This window comes from Lytechinus variegatus, chromosome 9 (assembly GCF_018143015.1).
Source record: "Lytechinus variegatus isolate NC3 chromosome 9, Lvar_3.0, whole genome shotgun sequence".
NCBI lineage: Eukaryota > Metazoa > Echinodermata > Echinoidea > Temnopleuroida > Toxopneustidae > Lytechinus > Lytechinus variegatus.
Window position 1 is genome coordinate 37,845,721 of NC_054748.1, and position 20,297 is coordinate 37,866,017.

Sequence of the window (20,297 nt, forward strand, 5' to 3'; positions counted from 1 at the left end):
AAAAAATTGACAAGCAAAAAAATAAAAAGGGTTTTCAACCACAAATATAGGATTTCGTACCATAAAAACAATTGACAAGCAAAAAAGGGAAAAAAGGACTTCAAGCTCGTCAGGGGGGGGGGAGGTATACGTCCCTTGCACGGGTTGTGACTCAGGTACGCTAGTGGGCGCGCGAATTTTCAGCACTGAATATTTTACGCCAGCATAATTTGCGGTAAATTTCACATAATTTTTTAATCTATTCTACAGATTTAAGGTATAACGCTGCATTCAATCGCGCAATTTTTGGAGAATCACAACAGACTGTCATCACAGATCACTTAACCACTTAAATAGATGAATTTTCTGGCCAAACCCGGATCGGTACGTTGATCAGGTTTCTCAGTTACAGCATGAAGCGCATATAGCGTTACTGGTATGGGGGGGGGGGCTAAGGATGTCTAAGCCTCCTCCTCTCCCATAAATGCTGTGTGATGTCTGTTGGTAAATCTTCATCCGAGTTACGAAATATGTTGTAAGAATACATTACTAGTATAATCATAATTATCCTACTCATGGCGGTACGGTACAGATAAATTTGTCTCACATTTTATAAACAATATATCAAGTTAAGAGGTAATCAATGTCTTTCAGCGAAGGCCAACATGGCTTTTATGTCTCGGTCACATTTGCTCCACGGCGGCCGTACAGCGAGTCGAAAAAAGCCGCTTTATTAATTTTCATTCAAAACACCCATTATGTAGCTGGTACAAAAAATGTTAAAACGGCTGTTTTCGACTCGCAGTACGGCCGCCCCGCCGTAGAGCAAATGTAACCAAGCTAGGTATTTCTCAGACGAAACTTAGAGCTTCGTCCCAATCGATAATATCGACCGTATCCGGACATCTATACCCCCTGGACATTTACCCCCGGACATCCACCCCCGGACTTCCACCCCCCGGATATCTACCCCCTTAGGAAAAGTACCCCTAGAAAAGTACCCCCTAGGACAAGTACCCTCTAGGACATCTACCCCGGACATCCACCCCCGGACATCCACCCCCGGACATCTACCCCCGGACATCCACCCCCTGGACATCCACCACCCGGACATCTACCCCCCGGACATCTACCCCTGGACATCTACCACCCGGACATCTACCCCCCGGACATCCACCCCCCCCGGACATGGGGGTTGATGTCCGGATACGCGCATGATATGCACCAGCTACCGGCACTGTAAAAATGAAGTGCTAGTTCAGCACTTACAGATCGTGACTGCTCTACGAGTGCTGATTTTCTCAGCACTCGTAGTGTAGTCACTATTCGAGCACTGTAAGTGCTAAATTAGCACTTCGTTGTTTACAGTGTAGTGTCGTCTACCTGGAAAACTTGGTCAGGAGGTGCAAAATGTTCTAAGACTTACGGTGTTTTTTTTTCCAGTGTTAAAATCCTGTCGGGGGGGGGGGGGTTAGGGGTGCTCAATTTGTCTTCTCACTGGCACTGCTGCCCTGTACACTATATATGGGCCATAACCCCACGAAGTTATCTTTACAGTCAATTTCGTTTACAAAGAAATAAGGAAAGAAAGACTTTCCCATTTTTCTTAGACTTCCATGGACATTAAATAGATAAATGAATGAATATATGAGAGAGAGAGAGGGGGCGGGCGCAGTTCGAGGTAAAGTGACCTTTTTTGTTACAATTTTTAATCGAGAAGCGGTCCCCTCTCTCTCTCCCCGTGAATGTCGTTTTCTGATCGATTCGGTACGGTTCACGGAGGTGCCGTGCTATTGGTAACCTGGTGTGCACTAGCTTGTTCAAAAAACAAACAAAAAACACACAAGACAGTCTTTCATATATCTTTAAAACATCAACTGTCCGGTCGATTATCGATATCACCTTGACCAATATCTCTTACTATGGGTATCGTTATTCATCGCTCGTAATTAGCGTTAGCCAGTTTGCACGCGATATTTTCCAAGCAATAAAGCAGTCGTCTTTATCAGTGTTCATTACACGGAGGCCTATCCATCGCTAGTTACATAAACATTCCATGACACAATAACATTCACTTCTTATTAATTTCAGGAAGAAATTGATATATGTATAAATGCTTTCGCATAGCTTATATAATAGTAGTAGTCTAGTAATGTAGATAATTAAATTGATACATTGATACATTTTTTGCTATAGTTCATTACACGTAGGCCAACCCATCGCTAGTTAAATAAACGTTCCGTGACATAGTAACATTTTAGTTCATATTACTATTAATTCAAGGAAGAAATTGATATTCGTATAAGAATGCTTCCGCATAGCTTGTATACTAATGCAGATCACATATTAATATTTGACACTGCATGACTTTTAACACCAACAATAATTAAATTGATACATTGCGGGGTTTTTTGTCAAACTCTTTCGTTCTTCATCGAAAGAAATAACCATACATTAAGCGGTAAAAGACTAAACATAAAATATTGAACCCGATGGTGACATGATGATTGATTGATGTTTTGTGACGTAGTGATGAATTAATAATGGTGTTTTGTGACGTAATAATGAATTGTTAATGATGTATTACCGATGATGATAGATGACAATGATCGACAGAGCGCGGGAAAGCACAGATGGCATTAAGCCAACATCGATATAGGCCGTCATCATCATAACACTCAGTTTTTGTTTCAATTCTCACGTATGCCAACACACTAAAGTAAGCAAACAGAAATATGCTAGCCATCACATCACGTCTCTAGCATAAATGGGTTTTTTTGATCTGTCAAAATTAAAAGTGTGATTAAGTAAAATAAAAAAGAAAGGGGGCATTCCAAACACGTAAGTGCTTAACAACACACATGTTATGAAAGTTTGAAACACTAATCATACTAATGGGGATTAGGAAAATGGGTAAGTTTGATAACAGTTATCCGGTTTCATTAAGCGTAGCTTTCCTGTAAGAATGAAAGTTTCCGAAACCTATGTTGTCATTTTATTGTTAAAATTGAAAGTATTTCACTTTTTTTTAATTTTTGTTCTTTCCTCTGGGTCTTGAGTAAACACGGGTAGGGTTTCCGAGACCATACCGAAAGTGTTTTTTTTTTCAATTTGACTTGACAAGATAATCAATATACAAAGGGAGCTGCGGCGTATTAGTTGTGGTCTTAAAGCCAGCATTGCCCCCAAAAGCTATACGACCACCCAAAAAAGGATAAAATTGAGAAATTAAAAGGTGAAGTGTGATATTATTTCTTCCAAATCAATATCGGCAAAAATCTAGCATAAAATAAGCTTTTCGTAATAAAAGTGTCAACAATTTTACTCGTTCGCCTAGTTCTCTCACGACATTTTCTAAATTTTGGCCAAAACACCATGTTTGGGGCCGAAATCTTGTTGGCTCATTATACCATCGAGGGGGGGGGGGGTAAATACTGTATAAAAACAACTATGTCATCGGTGTTGACTCACAGAGGACTACGCCATATATAATCAAAAATTGTGTTTTGTTCCTGTTATGATCGTTATTAATCACCATTGAAATATGAGGTTCTTGTTTCTAGCTTCCCAAAAGCTTGTCTTCAGAAACTGAATTGACTTCCATTAAAAGCATAGAACTCCACCACTCAGAAAAATCCTATATTACGAGTGATTATTCTCGGAAGTCAACAGTTCTTGACTTGTAGACATTATTTCATCTGTGTGATAATCAATATAATGTTCCATCTAATGTGTAAAAGCTATATTGGGGAAAAGGGGCTGTTATAACCTACTTATCAAACGGGAAACGTATCAATTACACGCAAGTTTATAATCACATCGAAAGTTTTCACTATACAGAGACAATATCCGCAGCGTGCATTGAAGGATCTCTGATATCTCCTTGGTTATATTGGCAAATTCCCCCCAGAGTATTTTTCTTTACTTCATGTCCAATCTTCGTGATTTTATGCATGATGCCCCCCCCCCGCCCCGCCCTTCCCACAAGCAAGTCTCTACAATTAGGTTCAGCCCCGTAGTGAGGGCCCCCCATAGTGAGGAGGGGGGGGGGGGTAATTTCTTTGCTGTGTATTCCCGTTTACTAATTCTGCAGTACATGGAAAGAAAACTCTATTCCCTGAATACCAGTCCATATCTGTGTATTTTGTAGGTTATTAGTGTATATCGGTCAAGGGTAAATCTAAGAACCACTAACGTACATGGTGGGAGGATTTGTGGCCATGGACCACCCCCTCCCCCCAAAAAAAAAAAAGTAAGAGAGAGAAAAACAACCAAGGGAGAAAAGGAATGAAAGGAAAAGGTATGACATTATTTTCTGAATAATATGTTTTTGTCAAAATCTATCACAAGTTAGATTTTTCGTTTAAAAATGTTGAAAGCTTTAAAAAATTCTCCTTACCCCATTTCTGGCCCCCTAAAGGTTTTGAGGTCTTTATATGCTGCTGCCGGGAACATTCGCACACACGAATCATGATGATGATTATTTTCATGCATTAAAACTTTACCATAAGTCCCGGTCATGTTAACTGGAACAATTATTGTCATTTCGCCCATTATACATCACGGTCTGCATTTTGGAACCGAGGGGAATTTCTCATTAACAAGCGCTCCCTTTCGAAACTTTAAACCCGTTGTATAATCTCCTTGAAAGGGAATAAGAAATTTGAAACTGTATTTAGAATGGAAATGTAAGTCTCCCTATCTTTAGCAGTGTCTTTCATTCATCGAGGTTATAAATAAACGATAACTCGTTAATTACAAATAGAGAGTGACTTTTGTCGAAGACTATGTATGTCTTCATATTTTTGGAAGTATTAGCGGCATAGGATGTAATTAATATGTTTTAAGATAACAAGTCAACGATCAGTAGATATAATGAAAATATGAAAGTTTGCATTAAACTAGATTTAGTGCTTCCACATTTCAATCACTGAAGCCTTTAGTAGCTCAAATATAGGCCTATACGCCTAAACAATGATTATTTATGATATCGAAGATGTCGTTAGTTTTTTTTTTACCCCGTTTACAATTCTTTCTGTTGTCGCTTAACTTTTTTCTTCTTCTTTTTCTTCTTCTTCTTCTTCTTCCCCTTCTTCATCCTTTTCTTCTTGTTCTACATTATTTTTTTTCTTCTCCTTCTTCTGCTCCTCCTCCATTTTTCTTCTTCTTTCGCAATATTCCTTCCTTTTTTTCTCTTCCGATTTCTATAGTTAATAGTGTTAGTAGTCGTGGCAGAATAAGTAGTACTGTACTATTTTTTTACCCCGTTAACCGTTCTTTTTGCTGTCGCTTAACTTCTTCTTCTGCTTCTGCTTCTTTTTCATCTTCTTCTTCTCCTCCTCCTTCTTCTTCTTTTTCTTCTTTATTATTATTATTATTATTATTGTTATCATCAATTCTTTTGTTACTTGTTTTGTTACTCCTATTTAATAACCCTAACCCATCGAATTCATTACAAGATGCTTGAAGAGGGAAGAGGCATGACGTCATAGTGATTTCCAAAGATGTGATTTCAAAGTAAACAGAGTAATAAAACTCTTCTGATATAAAGACCAATCGTGACAAACCAACGGACTGCACTCAATACAGGATGTATGGCCTATTAAAAAATAACTTTAGATCATTATTTTATAATATTCACCGCTGTATATCTTTTAAACACATTTATTTTTACTTTTTCTTTTTTATTTGCTTTAAAAACAATACTTTATCAAGTCTGACCCTCCATAATAGGTCCATGATAAGAATAAAGAATATGACTCTTGGCATTTGAATGTTTGTAATTGCCGTAGATATACATGTATGAGTTGATAACGTTAGGTTTATGAATTCATTTAGATCATCACATGAAGAGTTGTCAAAGCTGTTGTACATGCATGATTTAACACAGCAGTATATCACACATTTACTACATAAGCTACCCCAGTAACCCCAAAGACGGTTTGTTCTCCACGATGCTCAATATTGAGAGGAATTAAATAAATGAAATACTGTTCAACGTATGATTAATGCTCAGTAATCGAATGCCGCCAATAGATTCAGAGTGTCATATAATATTCCTATGTGATTTTTGTCTTGTTTTCTACAAAATTTTTTAAAGGGGTACTCCGGGCTGAAAATATCTCTATCTAAATGAATAGAGTAAAATACACAGAGCAAAATGCTGAAAATGTAATCAAAATCGGGTAACAAATAACGAAGTTATTGATTTTTTTTGGTTTAGCTATATTTTGTGAAAATAGTTATATGCAGATCATCATGAATATTCATTAGGTGTGCTGATGATGTCACATCCCCATTTTTATTTCCTTATGTCATTACATGAAATCATAATTGTTTCATTTGTTTTCATAAATGGGTGAATAATGTGTCTCCTTTATAATGAAATAAGTTGCAGCAATGAATTTGTAATGCACTAAATCAGTTGTCAATCCAATTTTTTTTAAGTTCTTGGTAAAAAAAAACCCATTGAATAAACCTAACTTCATAATTTATAATAAAATACAAACGAACATGTGGGGATGTGACATCTTTAATTTACTCATTGCAGGGGCGGATCCAGCTTTCGCCAATAGGGGGGGGGCGAAAAATATTTTCATCAACATGTTTCTCGATTGGCCGCTATAATCTGATTTTTTTTTTTGGTTTTCAGGGGATAGTCCTAACTAAAGACTGAAGTTTTAGTTTTTATTGTTATAAACAGGATAAAGTATCTCATTTGGTCTTAATATAATGCGCGAAGCGTGAGCTCAAATTCTTTGATATTTTATGTCCTTAGACCCGAAGATTCCGAGCAGTTTTTATAATCATGAACAAAGAAAAGTATCCAACTAAACAATGCGAGCGCGAAGCGCGAGCCGAAATTTTAATATAGTAACGTGATAAGGGACTCAATAACGGTTTTTACTGATTAATGAAAAGGATACAAGTATCACCAATTAAATAATGGGTGTGCGAAGCGTGAGATCAAAATTTTTGATATTCCAACCTGGAAACTGTCTAAGCACGTTTTATTTCCGCGCCTGCATTGAATATTCATGATGACATGCCTAGAACCGTTTCTGATCACCGGAATAATACAAATCTTTAAAATGCCATAACTTTGCTGTTCCTTTTCCGATTTTGATCGAATTTTCGGTCTTTTGTTTGTCTTATTTTTCTCTATCTATGATACTATTTTCAGCCCGGAGAATCCCTTTAATTATCAGTTGTCTCTAATAGCTTTTAATGATACATTTTCGCATTTAAAGGGCATGATGTGTAGGGGAAGGCGGGGTAAGTTGTGACAGTTTTTGCTTTTTGCATGTTAGAATTGATATGATTAATAATCTTGTCGAAATAAGTACCTTGCCTTGAAATTTAATTCTTCTGAAATATTTTCCACCTATATATAACTTTCTATCCCCACACTGAAAGTCATCGTGACCTTTGAAAAAAACGATGTCAAATGGCTCAACTTGCCCCATATATGGGGTAAGTTTGTGCCACCTTCTGGGGTAAGTTGAGCCACAAAAACTATGTACAAAATGTATGAGGGGAGAACCAGCATGTCAATTTTTTGTTTAAAGTCTTTTCACTTGCTAATTATCTATAAATACTAACATCCTTTAAAAGGAAAAGAGCATTCATGTAAATTTGCTCCTTTCAACCAGCATTTCAATCGATTTTTATGGTTTGTTTGTTTTTTAAGATACATTACCATAGGAATTACCATGGCTCAACTTGCCCCATGCTGTTTGGCTCAACTTACCCCAGTCCGAACTTAGTGCGATAATTTTGTATCCACACATTTATTATGCATCCATCATATAAAATACTATGACAAGAATGAAGATCCATACCTGGACTAATAATGTTGTTATCATGTCTTTATTATATTTAAAGACGTGTGTGTTTATAAAGCACTTATCAATTTCACACTCTTTTTTACTTTTTTGGCTGAAATTCATATTTTTCCCTCTAAAAAACTACTTTTAGTTTCAAAGTTGAAAACAATATGGTGGGGTTAGGGGTTATGCTATGGGTCATCAATGCATGACACCACCACAATGTCTGACTCATTCATTATTGGCCTGGGGCTGGTGGCTCAACTTGCCCCTATGCTCAACTTACCCCGCCTTCCCCTACTGTTTCCACTTTATTCACAACCGACTACACTGTTAGAAAATTTACCCTTGAAATAAAAGAAGTTCCTGCAGCAGAGTCTCGAGAACACCTGCATTTTAAATCTTACCAGATTGCGTAATCTTACAGGAAATTGGTATGTGGTGTATGGAACCTTACAAATTTCCTTAAATAAAACACCCTTTTCCCCTCTTAAACAGACCTGTTCTGTTAAATTGCAGAACAAATCCTGTTTCATGAATTTACAGAATCATTCTGTTATTGCTTTATGCAAAATCTTCTTTTTTCCCGTAAAATCACGTTTTCCTTTAACAGTGTAGTCAATAGTCTAGATGAATACCTATTCTTTAAATAAGAAATAGTGCGAATATGCTTTGTGAAAGTGACTGCGATGACTATTTATTCGTTGTTGTTGATTAATAATCAATAACAACGAATACATTAACAAATGATTGCATAATATGCAATCATTTGTTTATGCAACACTAATAATAATAAATAATAATGCTCAATTCTTGTAAAGCGCATCACACATAGCATAGCATGTCCCTATGCGCTTAAAGAAGAAATAGTGAAAGGTATATAAGAATAAAGTAATCGAGATATTTAGATTGGACCAATAGTTCAAAGTTATTTTTTATGCATTGAAAAGATATGTCTTGAGGGATCTCCTGAATGTACATAAATCACTTTGATATCTCAATGAATTAGGTAAAGCATTCCAGAGGACAGCAGAGGCATGAGTAAAAGCACGCTCACCATATGACTTTGTAAAGACAGAGGGAACAACAAATAATGCCTTTGAGCTTGATCTAAGATTTCGCGATGGCTGGTAATATGAAACTATAAAATCGAGTAAATAGGACGGGGCAATTTTATAAAAACACTAGTTCCTTATTTCTCAAATTCTCCTTATTATAATTGTACTATATTTTATTACTTAATGAAGTTATATTAATTGTGTTTGTACAATATTATTATCTTATCATTATGTTTGTACAAAATGTGTACTGTATAAACATAACCATCCAAACCATGAAAAGGAAATCAATGATGATGATGATGATAATGATCAGAACGGTTATTATTCATAATGATAATTATAATGATAAAAATAGTAATAGTAATGACGATGATGATGATAATAATGATGATAATAATAATAATTACAATAATATAATAATAATAACAACAACAATGATAACAATAATCAAAATAATAATAGTAAGAAGAATTCTGGTGAAAATAATTTAACTTTTAACATAACTTGAATCCGTTATCACAATACAAACTGCTTATCATAAAAAACAGTATATTGAACACACATCTTGCAGTCAAAAGTATGTCAGAAGTCGAACTTCCTGTAATTCAAAGATATTACGATTTCAATATCTCATTCAAAGCAAAATATTTAATAAAGAAGATGGTCACTTACCATGTACGAGCAGAAATTAGAGTGCATCTTGATTGGAACCCTGAAGTTCAAAGTGGAACACAATTTTATTAGTACAAATGTCCTTGGTGGGATAAAGGCGAAACTACGAAAACGACGAAGTCGCGTGCAGCTATAACTCAATAACAATGTATAAACCTTAATTAGCAGAAGATGGTCATTGTTATTGTAATATTCACTTGTAATAAATCCACATCGTGCCGTCTTTAGAAAAAAATGATCTATTCCTAAATTGTCCCTGTTGGCTGTCCGAGATAACTATACGAGGCAGCTCGCTGTTGACATGGCATTGACTTTCATGTATAGAGGGATTCTATCTTGATGATAAAATGACGAGTTGTTTCCGCTCGCTGTCTGAATGAAAACGTCTCACTTTTTAATTGTAGAGTTCAAAACGGGTTAGAATTTTACCATCAGAGTTAGGCTTCAGAGGAAGGAAGTTGCTATGGTGAAATGTAATCCTGGGAAGAATCAGACGAAAAAAAAATGTTATGAAAAATGTATATTTAAGGGCATAGACCCTTTTGATTAGCGTGGATGGATCAAAATAAAGTTTCTTCCTCTTTCAACGATCAGTTTCCAACCGATTGTCCAAGGTTCATCACAGAGTTCGACTGAAACACAATACAAAGAAGATTAAATCATATCATCTGACACAGATAGGAACATTACAAATCTTGCAATGATTCTATAAATAGATTTCAAGTGAGTATTTGTAGTTGTTGAAACGGTTCCGCTTGGTGATAATAGAGTTTGACCAGGCGCAGAACTGGCGAAGTTTCCCCGGTGCTGTAGGTATGGAAAGTGAAAGGGGTATTGAATGAATATTCAAACCACAAAGGACAATGTTTCCAACTTTTCTTCTGCCTTGCACATCAGCGCTGCAATCAGACAGCCAACATTACTCAGACATCACTTCGGATGCAGACTTTTCCTTCCTTACTTTTAGATTCATCGATATTTTCACTTGGAGATGTTACAGCAGATGAGAGATCATGCATATGCATTCACAATAAATTATAAAAACATTTGTTCAAATGAATGGTGTGTCGAGACCTATATAAATACTCCATAGCGCCTATTTTTATTCCTGGCGAGTACGCATAGACGCGGGGGAGAACAATCAACCGTTTACAGTCTTAGAAAGCTGATTAGAGCAATACCACGTCTTCTTTTCCTGTTTAATTTTTCTCCTTGTTAAGCCCCTCAATAACATCACGGTAGTTACCAAAAATAACGAAGTGTGAATGACTGATCCGCACCATCTAAAGGCTCTCGATCTATTCGAACTATGACATCATGCAGGCTGAGTCTCACCAAGGAAGCTGTGTCCAAAAACGACCGGTGGTATACCATTGGAAATAACGCGACTGCGTTGATCGGACGGGTATTGGTTTTGTGGATGTGACTGGACCTTACTGGGGATTGACAGCACTCGCACGCTTTCGCTCAAGTACCCGCAGCATGGAACGGGGGAAAGTACCGCGAATGGGGCGCCCCTGCAGCTTCCTCGATCGCCTCCGCAGGGTATCAACACGATCTACAGATATAGAAGGGGGAGGGGGCACATGTTTCGTTTGTAAATTTCAGGGGCATCAGACAGGGTGAAACGATTGATATATCAAATAAAAGGGGAAAAAGAAGGGGGATAATATGGCGAACAACCAAATAGCCACCGGGGTTATATTTTTGGAAGGGGCAATAAGGAAAAAATCTCGTACACATCAGGGGCCGCTGAACGGATGTGGAAGGGGGGGGGGGAGTGGACTGAACCGAAAGTGTGGGGGAGGAATTATCATGCAAACATATAGGATGGTGATTTTAAAAAAAAAATCGACACGGTTTACGTATTTTTTTTTATTTATTTTTTTTGGGGGGTGCAGACCCCCCCCCCCCCCTTTTCCATGGCCCCTGTATATCCACAGAAGTTTTATTATGCTATCTCACTCCAATTGCAGATTTCCCCTCATCTCTTCCACCACCTCCTCCTCCCCGCTCCCCTCTCGGTAAAATAAAATGATATTATGAATGTGGAAGAGCCGTGGTGTAGTGGTTCTGACTCTCGCCTTGTAAACAGAGGGTCGTGTGTTCGAATCCCACCGCGGTCTAGCGTCGTTTGGCAAGGCGTTAATCCACACTTTGCTACTCTCGACCCAGGTGCTAAATGGGTACCCGGTAGGATGAGAAAGATATTGTACGTTTGATTTTGCCAGCGCCATAATGAGGCTGCGATTAATGCAAGGAATGCTCCCCAGGGAGTGGAAATTGTGCACTTTTCGTGCTTGATTGAAATGAGTAATAATATGCTGTAACGCGCTTTGAGCCATCCTGGGAAAAGAGCTTTATTAAAATTGGCTATCATCATTATTATTATTATTATTACATGTATCATGGTTTTATATACCTTATTCATATTATTGGTCAAGCCATGCTATAGCGTAATTTATTTCACAATTCCCAACTCCTTGTATGATGGAATACCGACTATACCTTTCCCCTTTTCCCCCTTCCAATGCAATTGAATCTGTGAATGCTATCATATTACGATTGGAAATATCATTGAAGATTTTGTTTTGTTTTAAGGATGTTTTTATTGTATTCTCTCAAATCAAAATGCACATTCACATTCCATAAAAAGTTTTACAAATTATTTGAAAGACGATTATAAATTATACAATCAATCCATATATCGTAGAATTACTTAAATTATACATAAAACTTCGAATAACAATGATATATCGATCATCTTTGTCATTTTTATTGAAACACTTAGGGAAAGAAAAATGGTGTTTAATTTATGAGTTGTCAAGGTATTTAAAGACAACAAACTTCTATTTTGTTATATGTATTTTATTTTGTATATGAATTGAAGTTGTCAATAAAAACTACTTAGTACAAAGAAAAAAAGATAATTATGCAATAACGATTTTCTTTGTGATTTGTTAGAGTTACCCTCCCATAAAAATATTATTTTTAAACACAGAAGACAAAAACAATATATTCGTTTATTTGACGCACTTTCACTTGAAATTGAAACTGATTGTGTATATAATCCAACTGATTCAGGAAAATGATAGGCCTGTTTTTTTGACAAAGGGTTTCAAAAGGTTCAGGATAAAAAGTATAACTACATTGAACAAAAAGATTTTTTTGGAACCTATTTATAACTTCCCTATACCAATCCGTGTCTGGTATTCCCTTATTTTTCTCATTTGATTTCCCGGTCGTTCTTCGGAAATCGTATTCCGTGTATAAAGAGGCGGATACCAATATCAAACTTTATAAATATCCCATGAATAACTGTATAAATTTGAAGATTGCAAATGAATGCTGGGATTCAAATTTATCAATATAGGGAGGTGGGGACACGCGAAGGTGATTGATATTCTTGAAATTATTATACACGAAAACCGTTTGAACTTTGATAATGTAAATCCTACTTACAATATTATTCCTATATTCGCATGTTATCCATTTACCCAGGTGAGGTAAATGGGTACCTGGCTAGGACTTTATTCCTTGAAACGCAGCGCGCGTAACAGCTGCACTGCTAAAGCCAGGGTAATATGCTGCATATACTGTAGAGCGCTTAGAGACTTCTGACAAAGTAAGTATTAAGCGCTATATAAGCAAGTATTATTATTAATCATCATTATTATCCATGCATGGTGGATATATTGCCGTGAATACAATATACCAATGACTGGTGGGGCTATATTGTTTATGTTGTTAGAACATACATGTAGGCCTATGTATTAATATAAAAAAATGGGCAATTATGTTTAGAAACAAAGAATGACTAATAGTGTCGAATGAACATGACAAATATGAATTGGAACATACTGAAACTGCAATGAGCAATTTTATCATCCTCTTTATTTTTGGAAACAAACACGTAATTTATACAGCGAATGAACATGACAATATGAATTGGAACACAATGAATCGTTTTAAATAGATGACACGAGCAATTATGTTTATGTTTAGGAACAAACACATAATTCAACGAATAAAGCTGACTAATATGCTCTGGAATATACTATGTCACATGACGTAGGGATGTCCTATTTGACAAGTAGGCTAAATTTTGACCATTACCTTACTTGCGTGTAAGCAATGAAAGGATTGACATCATGAACATGATATTAGTTATCATATTACGGCGGATCCGGCTCGGATATCAACAAGGCTTTCATTTGTCGTATCGCTTTAAAACAATGTACTGGTCAGATCTTGTTTTAAGCACATCCCTATAAAATTTAAGGGTTTCGAGTCAGGGATTTTTTAAATAATAAAATCTTCTTAGAAAAGGGTGTCTTCATAACTTCACTCTATAAGGTCTTATTTTCATTCTGTCTTCTTCCCTTTCGATTTCATGCTGTTATGGTGTTGTAAAAACTGATTTAAATGTTGTCTATACGGAAATTGATATATCGTTGTAAATATGGCAATATTGAAAGAGGAAAATGGATGACTGAATTGAATGTGGAGCGTTGTGGCCCAGCGGATTAGTCTCATGACTTTGAAACAGATCGAGGGTTCAAATCCCAGCCATGACGTAGTTTCCTTCAGCAAGGAATGTACCCACAATGTGCTGGACTCCTTTGACCACCAGCGCCGATCCAGTAGCATAATGAATACAATTTTTGATTGATAAGGTCAGACATGCAAGCGACTGAGGCTAGCTATCACAAAAGTCACTCCTTTAACTAAACAAAATCTAATTTGTGACAGATATTGACATGACATTCATAAATAATATTATATTTCCTCCTTTATTCAATTTTTCTTCCTTTTTTCTCGGTCGTGAACATTGTAAGGGGTCCATGGCCCTCAAGCCCCTCCCCCCCTCCCAACTGTACGCGAGTGCGATCGGCACTCTGATAAAATAACAACATTTCAGCTCTCCTGTGCTATGACTTTCCCCGCCTTTTCCTCATAGTAAACCAACATTGTGATTCATGAAGGAGCAAGCCTGTTAAATTGATCAAGATAATTACTTCCTTTCATCGTTGGAAAGAAAATAGATTTAAATGGCCTCTGCAAACAAGGCAAAGGAACTAAGGCTTTAGTCACAACAACATACACCGACTCCAAACCGACCGATGGTATGTCATTGGTAATAACGTAATAGCTATGATCGGTCTGGAGTCGGATTCGAAGGTGTGACCGCCGCATAAGATGCTGCAGACGAGCTAAGCTCTTTGTTGAAACAATGTTTAAAGGGATGGTCCGGGCTGAAAATATTTATACCTAAATAAATATAGTAAAATCCACAAAGCAAAATGCTAAAAATTTCACCAAAATCGAACAATAAATAAGGAAGGTATTGAATTTCAAAGTTTATCAATATTTTGTGAAAACAGTTATATGCACATCGTAATGAATATTCATTAGGTGGGCTTATGATGATGTCATATACCCACTTTCCTTTTTCTTATGTTATTACATGAAATCATAAATGTTTTATTATTTCATGCATGTGTAAATGATGTGTCTCCATTATGATGAAATAACGAATGCACGTAATCAGTTGTCAATCCTATTTAGTTCTTGGTAGAAAAAATTTGAATAAACCTAATTTCATTTAATAAAAAGCAAAAGAACAAGAGGAGATATGACATCATCCGCCCATCTAATGAATATTCATAAAGACATGCCTCGAACTGTTTCACCGGAATAATGCAAATCTTTAAAATTCAATAACTTCGTTATTTGTTATCCGATTTTGATCAAATTTTCAGCATTTTGCTCTGTGAATTTTATTCTATTTACTTAGAGATAAATATTTTCAGACCGGACCATCCCCTTAAAGGGGGCACTGAACTCAAAATAGTGAATTCCCTACCATATATCATGTGCATGCCACATGTCTACGTACCTTAGGGTATTCATGATACAATACACTTTTATAAATCAATCAAAAATAAGTTGTGAATTTTTGTTTTAAAGGTACGTGTATGGTGGTATTAGAGTTCGCAAGATTAAGATGGACTTTTACTCGTCGTTGAGCAAATCTCACCTTTTTCATCAAGTAAAACCTATGTGAAACGTTAGTTATTTTAATTATATTCACTCCAAATCGAGTGGTCTTTAGTTACTACTGACGGGAGCGAAAAACGACTAAAATTTCACCCCTTTTCAGATTGAGAGAGTAAAATAGTAATCGTTCCGGCTGATAAACGATCCACCCCCTTTCATGCCTTTCCAGTTGATCATACATGTCATACGGGAATTAACAACGACTAAATTTACACCTTATATAGAACTCCAACAATGTTTCATTTTCATTTTCAAGATGACAAGCATTCTACACATGATGCGGCTGAGTAACTACCCTTACGAAAGAAAACATGTCATTATACATGACATCTGTCATTCACGAGGATCCAGATTCTTAATTACCCTCATACTAAAGTTCGATCAAACTTTGCACTGTGTGCATATCATTAAAGGGGAATCCAGCCTTGGCGATAAAATGTTGTGTTGGGAAGGAGAAAAATAAATTGAACAGAATGGTGAAAGTTTGAAAGAAATCGGACAAGCAATTAAAAAGTTATAGCTGCTTTAAAATTGAGATCACTAATAGTATGTAGATTTCAAATTGGCAACTGGGTAAGTAAATTATGACAAGGGGCAAGGACAACTTTCCCATAGGCCATGTACTTTATTATCAGGGATTTGTGGTTTTCTCCTAAGTACCCTTTCCCCTGGGGCCATAATCTAAATATAACCCAGGTAGTATATTGTCTAATGTCCTCATGAAAGAAAAATATAATTTGAAATAAAACTTTGGGGAAACATGACATTTTAGCCATAATATGTATTGGAGTACATAGAAGAGTAGTCCTTGCCTTACATCACTATGACATCCCATATGCGGCCAATTTGAAGTCTCCATGAGTATAGTGATTACCAATATTTACAACTTTTAAAAATTCATAACTTTCTTGTTGTTTGTTCAATACTGTTCAAACTTTCACCTATCAACTTGTCTGATTTTTCTGTTTCTTATAAAAACAAGTTTTTATTTGGGTTGGATTCCCCTTTAAGATCGTCTTAATCGTCGCAGGACAGAAAGGATGTAATTAACACATCCAGGGGTTGTAACACAAAGAGATACGATTGATTGCATATTTTGTACATGCATTTGTGGCATAGAATTACAGTTACGCTTGATTATAGAGAAATTAATTGTATCTTTATGTTACAAGGCACTGGATTCAAACGAAAGAGAAAAGAGAGAGGGGGAGAGAGAAGAGGCAAAGGGGAAGAGAGAGAGAGAAAAAAATCCAGGAAGACAGTTAAAGAGACACGGTCAATGTAAAATAGAGAGAGAAGGGGAGAGAGGGAGAGAGAGACAGGAGAGGGAGAGAGAAAATAGAGTAATATAGAGGGGGTGGGAGGGAGAACGAGTGCATGGGTAGTGGCAAACAGATGGGGGGCCTTGGGGGCACTTGCCCCCCCCCCCAAACGTTATTCACGACCAAGAAAAAATAAGAGAAAAGAAAAGAGAGAAGGATGAAATGTGATATTATTTTCTGAATATATGTCAAAATCTATCAAAAAATTTGATTTTTTTTTCAAAATAAAAAGGTTAAATCTTTGCTTGCTCGCTGCATTCGCTTGCATTTAAAAAATAATAATTTTGCCCGATACGCCATATCCCCCAAAAAAAAAATTGACTCAATTCGCCACTGGGCATGAGGAATGAACTATTCACCTACTTTCCAACATTGTTTATGTGACGAATAATTAGTTTTGATATAGAAGAGGAATTCCAACACAATGCTACTTTGAACGGATACAAAAGACAAAGCAGGCCTACTCGAAATAACGTCATGAATTATTTTTATAATGTTGATCAAAATAGTCAGTTATTAATAATTGTCTCTGAATTACCGTAGGTATATATATATATATATATATATATTTACTTCGATCATGGATGTAACAACTCCGCACTGCAATACAAAATATAGTTCATCAGTTATACCGAAAGATATCAATGAGGCATGATAATTAACTTTCGTCATGGTCATCAATCGAAATTCGGACAGAATGACCTTTAATGGGAGGTTTATACTGACAATTACAAATTGGTTTTGATATAAAATAGGGCCTATGAGTGAAATGAATATTTTTTAATGAAAGTTTAGTTAAAATCAATTGAAAACAACTGAGTTTTGCTAGTTTTTTTTTTCATTTTGATTTTGTGACGTCATATGCTACAGCAAGAGCTCCGTAAATTCAATAAAATTAAAAATTCTCTAAAGTGCAATTAAACATGGTAATGTATACAACCATTCTTTTTCACTTTGATAATTTTTACTCATTACAGCCTTGGTCATTCTTTCGTGATCATTTCTACCAAACAAAAATAGGAAAAGTGCCATGCATTTCGTCCATTTTTATGACACAATCTCGGTAAACAATTATCTTTATTGCAAGAAATGTATTTTGAAATAATATAATAGTTGACTGTTATTTTTGAAATTGTCATAAATCTTGGCTTAATACTCTTATAGCTTTTAAAACAACCAGTCACATAATTAGCGTAAATCCGTGACGTCATGCTATTCAAATGGGGAGGGGGGTGAAAAAATAGACCACCCCGCCCCTGAACAATAGGTTCACCGGAATTCACCGGTAGTGAGTCACATTTTTATGTGATTAAATAAATAATTCTATTCGCAAGGTATGACAGTAAAAGTACAAGAAATGAGATTTTAAAAAGTATCAAAATACCTTGGTAAGATATACCATGAAAATAGAAAACGCTTAATTCTAAATGAGTCATTATGATTAATAGTCTAATGACATCACATTCGTTTCAAGTGTGCATAATATATAGTTTGACGAGAGTTCATCCCAAACCGCAATCCAATTAGTTATACAGTAAAACCGAATCCTCTTTCTAAATTGCATTCTTATTCCCGAATAGGATCCTTTAATGGACATATCGAAACTGTTCAAATATTTCAAAGATCGCCTTTCTAAGAAGTGATGATTGTATTAATTATGCTAGTATAATACAAAAGGAGGCAGGATTTGAAAGTCATTTTCACTGGTTGCATTATTCAATAGGATTCACCTTGGGGAATTCTGTTTTAGAAGCGAAACGAAGCAAATATTTTGAAGGGGCGGGATATTGCGTATGGGGCAAATTTTATAAAAAGCTGCGAGCAAGACAAATTGAGCAGTTTAAATGCAGAACTATAAGTTTAAAAAAAATTTACATGATATTCAATTTAGAAAATAGTATCACATTTCGCACTTTCCCACGCCTTTTCCGTTTTCTCCTTTTTTCTTGGTCAGTTGGTCGTGAAATTTAATTGGGGGTCCATGGCACCTCAAGCCCCCCGATCTGTACGCCAGTTTTCTGGTTGATGAATTGTGAAATGTTGCTATTAAAACATTAATTAATTGATTAATTATTTGATTTATTTAGTTATGTATTTATTTATTTATTTATTTATTTATCTATTTATCAATTAATAAATTAATTAATTTATTTATTTATTTATAATTATTATTTTGGGGTGGATCCTTACTTTATATCGATAGGAGACTGGATGTTATAGGAACCCATTGTAAACAAAGTGATAAAACTATACTTACAGTTACATAAATCAAATTGCGTCTTAAACTTTCACTGTTAGGAAACGAGGGGCCGATTGCACGAAACCGTCTTTGCAAGGACCGTCTTTCGTGTCGCCCATTTTTTATGATGCGCCATGTGAAACGCATTTTGAATTAATCATCTGCAAACATTTTTAATTCGTCCGTTAAATTAAACAAAATATTTGTTTAAAAAATCATGTGATATATCATGAAATTGTATAAAATTTGATTGAGAAGCAAGCTAACGAATCTTATTCTTTATCATAAATTTCAAAAACACCCCGCTTATAGCGTATCATAAAAGATGGGCGACACGAAAGACGGTCCTTGGAAAGACCCTTTCGTGCAATCGGCCCCATGATAATGATTAGACATACCACATGACGTATGGGACAAAACTTTCTTAAAAAAAAAAGAAAAGAAAAAGAATCTCGAGCTCGCGATTAAAATGATCTTTTTCTAATGAAAACCTGAAAGATTTCCATATGATGAAAACTTTGCATATACTTTAACAACATCCAATCATTTTCGTTTTGTTTCTCTCTTTCTTCCATTTTTTGGTCGGGAAACGTTTGGGGTCCAGCGTCCATCAACAGTGGCGGCTCCAGAACTTTGTTTAAATAGGGGGCAAGTTGGTGGAAAAGGAATTGGGGGCAGAGGCAGACAAAATATATTTTCATTTCAGTTTTCAAATTGCTGGGGGAGGGGCAACGGGAGAGGGGGTGCAAAAATATGCCCCCCTGGTGCCGCCCCTGCTCATCAAGCCTCCATCTACATGACAATTTGGGTGTTTGCCACCTTTTGGTTAGTTTCGTGTACCAGCAAATAGCTGTTCTGCCGAGATCCTACGGGACTGAACAGTAACAGTAGACCCAGGATATGGTGTGACCAAAGGATAATCTTAAAAACTATATTAAAAAAAATCCTGTTCCATCACTTTCACTCTCTACACACAATTCCTTGAATGTTGAGGATTAATGACTCCTACAGGATTTTTCATAAGCATACATATACCATTGTTCAGGGGCGGATCCAAGATTTTCCAAAGGGGGGCACATTTCCTGAGGAAATATTTGACAAGCAAAAACAAAAAGGTTTAACCCAAAATTAAGGTCAT

General features: G+C 36.1%; 1 protein-coding gene across 4 annotated transcripts in view; it reads right to left on the reverse strand.

The window, feature by feature from the left end:
* LOC121420951 (adhesion G protein-coupled receptor L3-like) overlaps positions 1 to 10,048 on the reverse strand; it is a 43,257-nt gene extending 33,209 nt beyond the window's left edge. For all 4 annotated transcript variants that reach the window (XM_041615510.1, XM_041615508.1, XM_041615509.1 and 1 more), the window contains exon 1: positions 9,539 to 10,048. In XM_041615510.1, coding sequence (XP_041471444.1) covers positions 9,539 to 9,565 — 27 coding nt within the window. In that variant the 5' untranslated portion in view covers positions 9,566 to 10,048. The remainder of the gene's footprint in view (positions 1 to 9,538) is intronic.
* Positions 10,049 to 20,297: the final 10,249 nt, after the last annotated feature.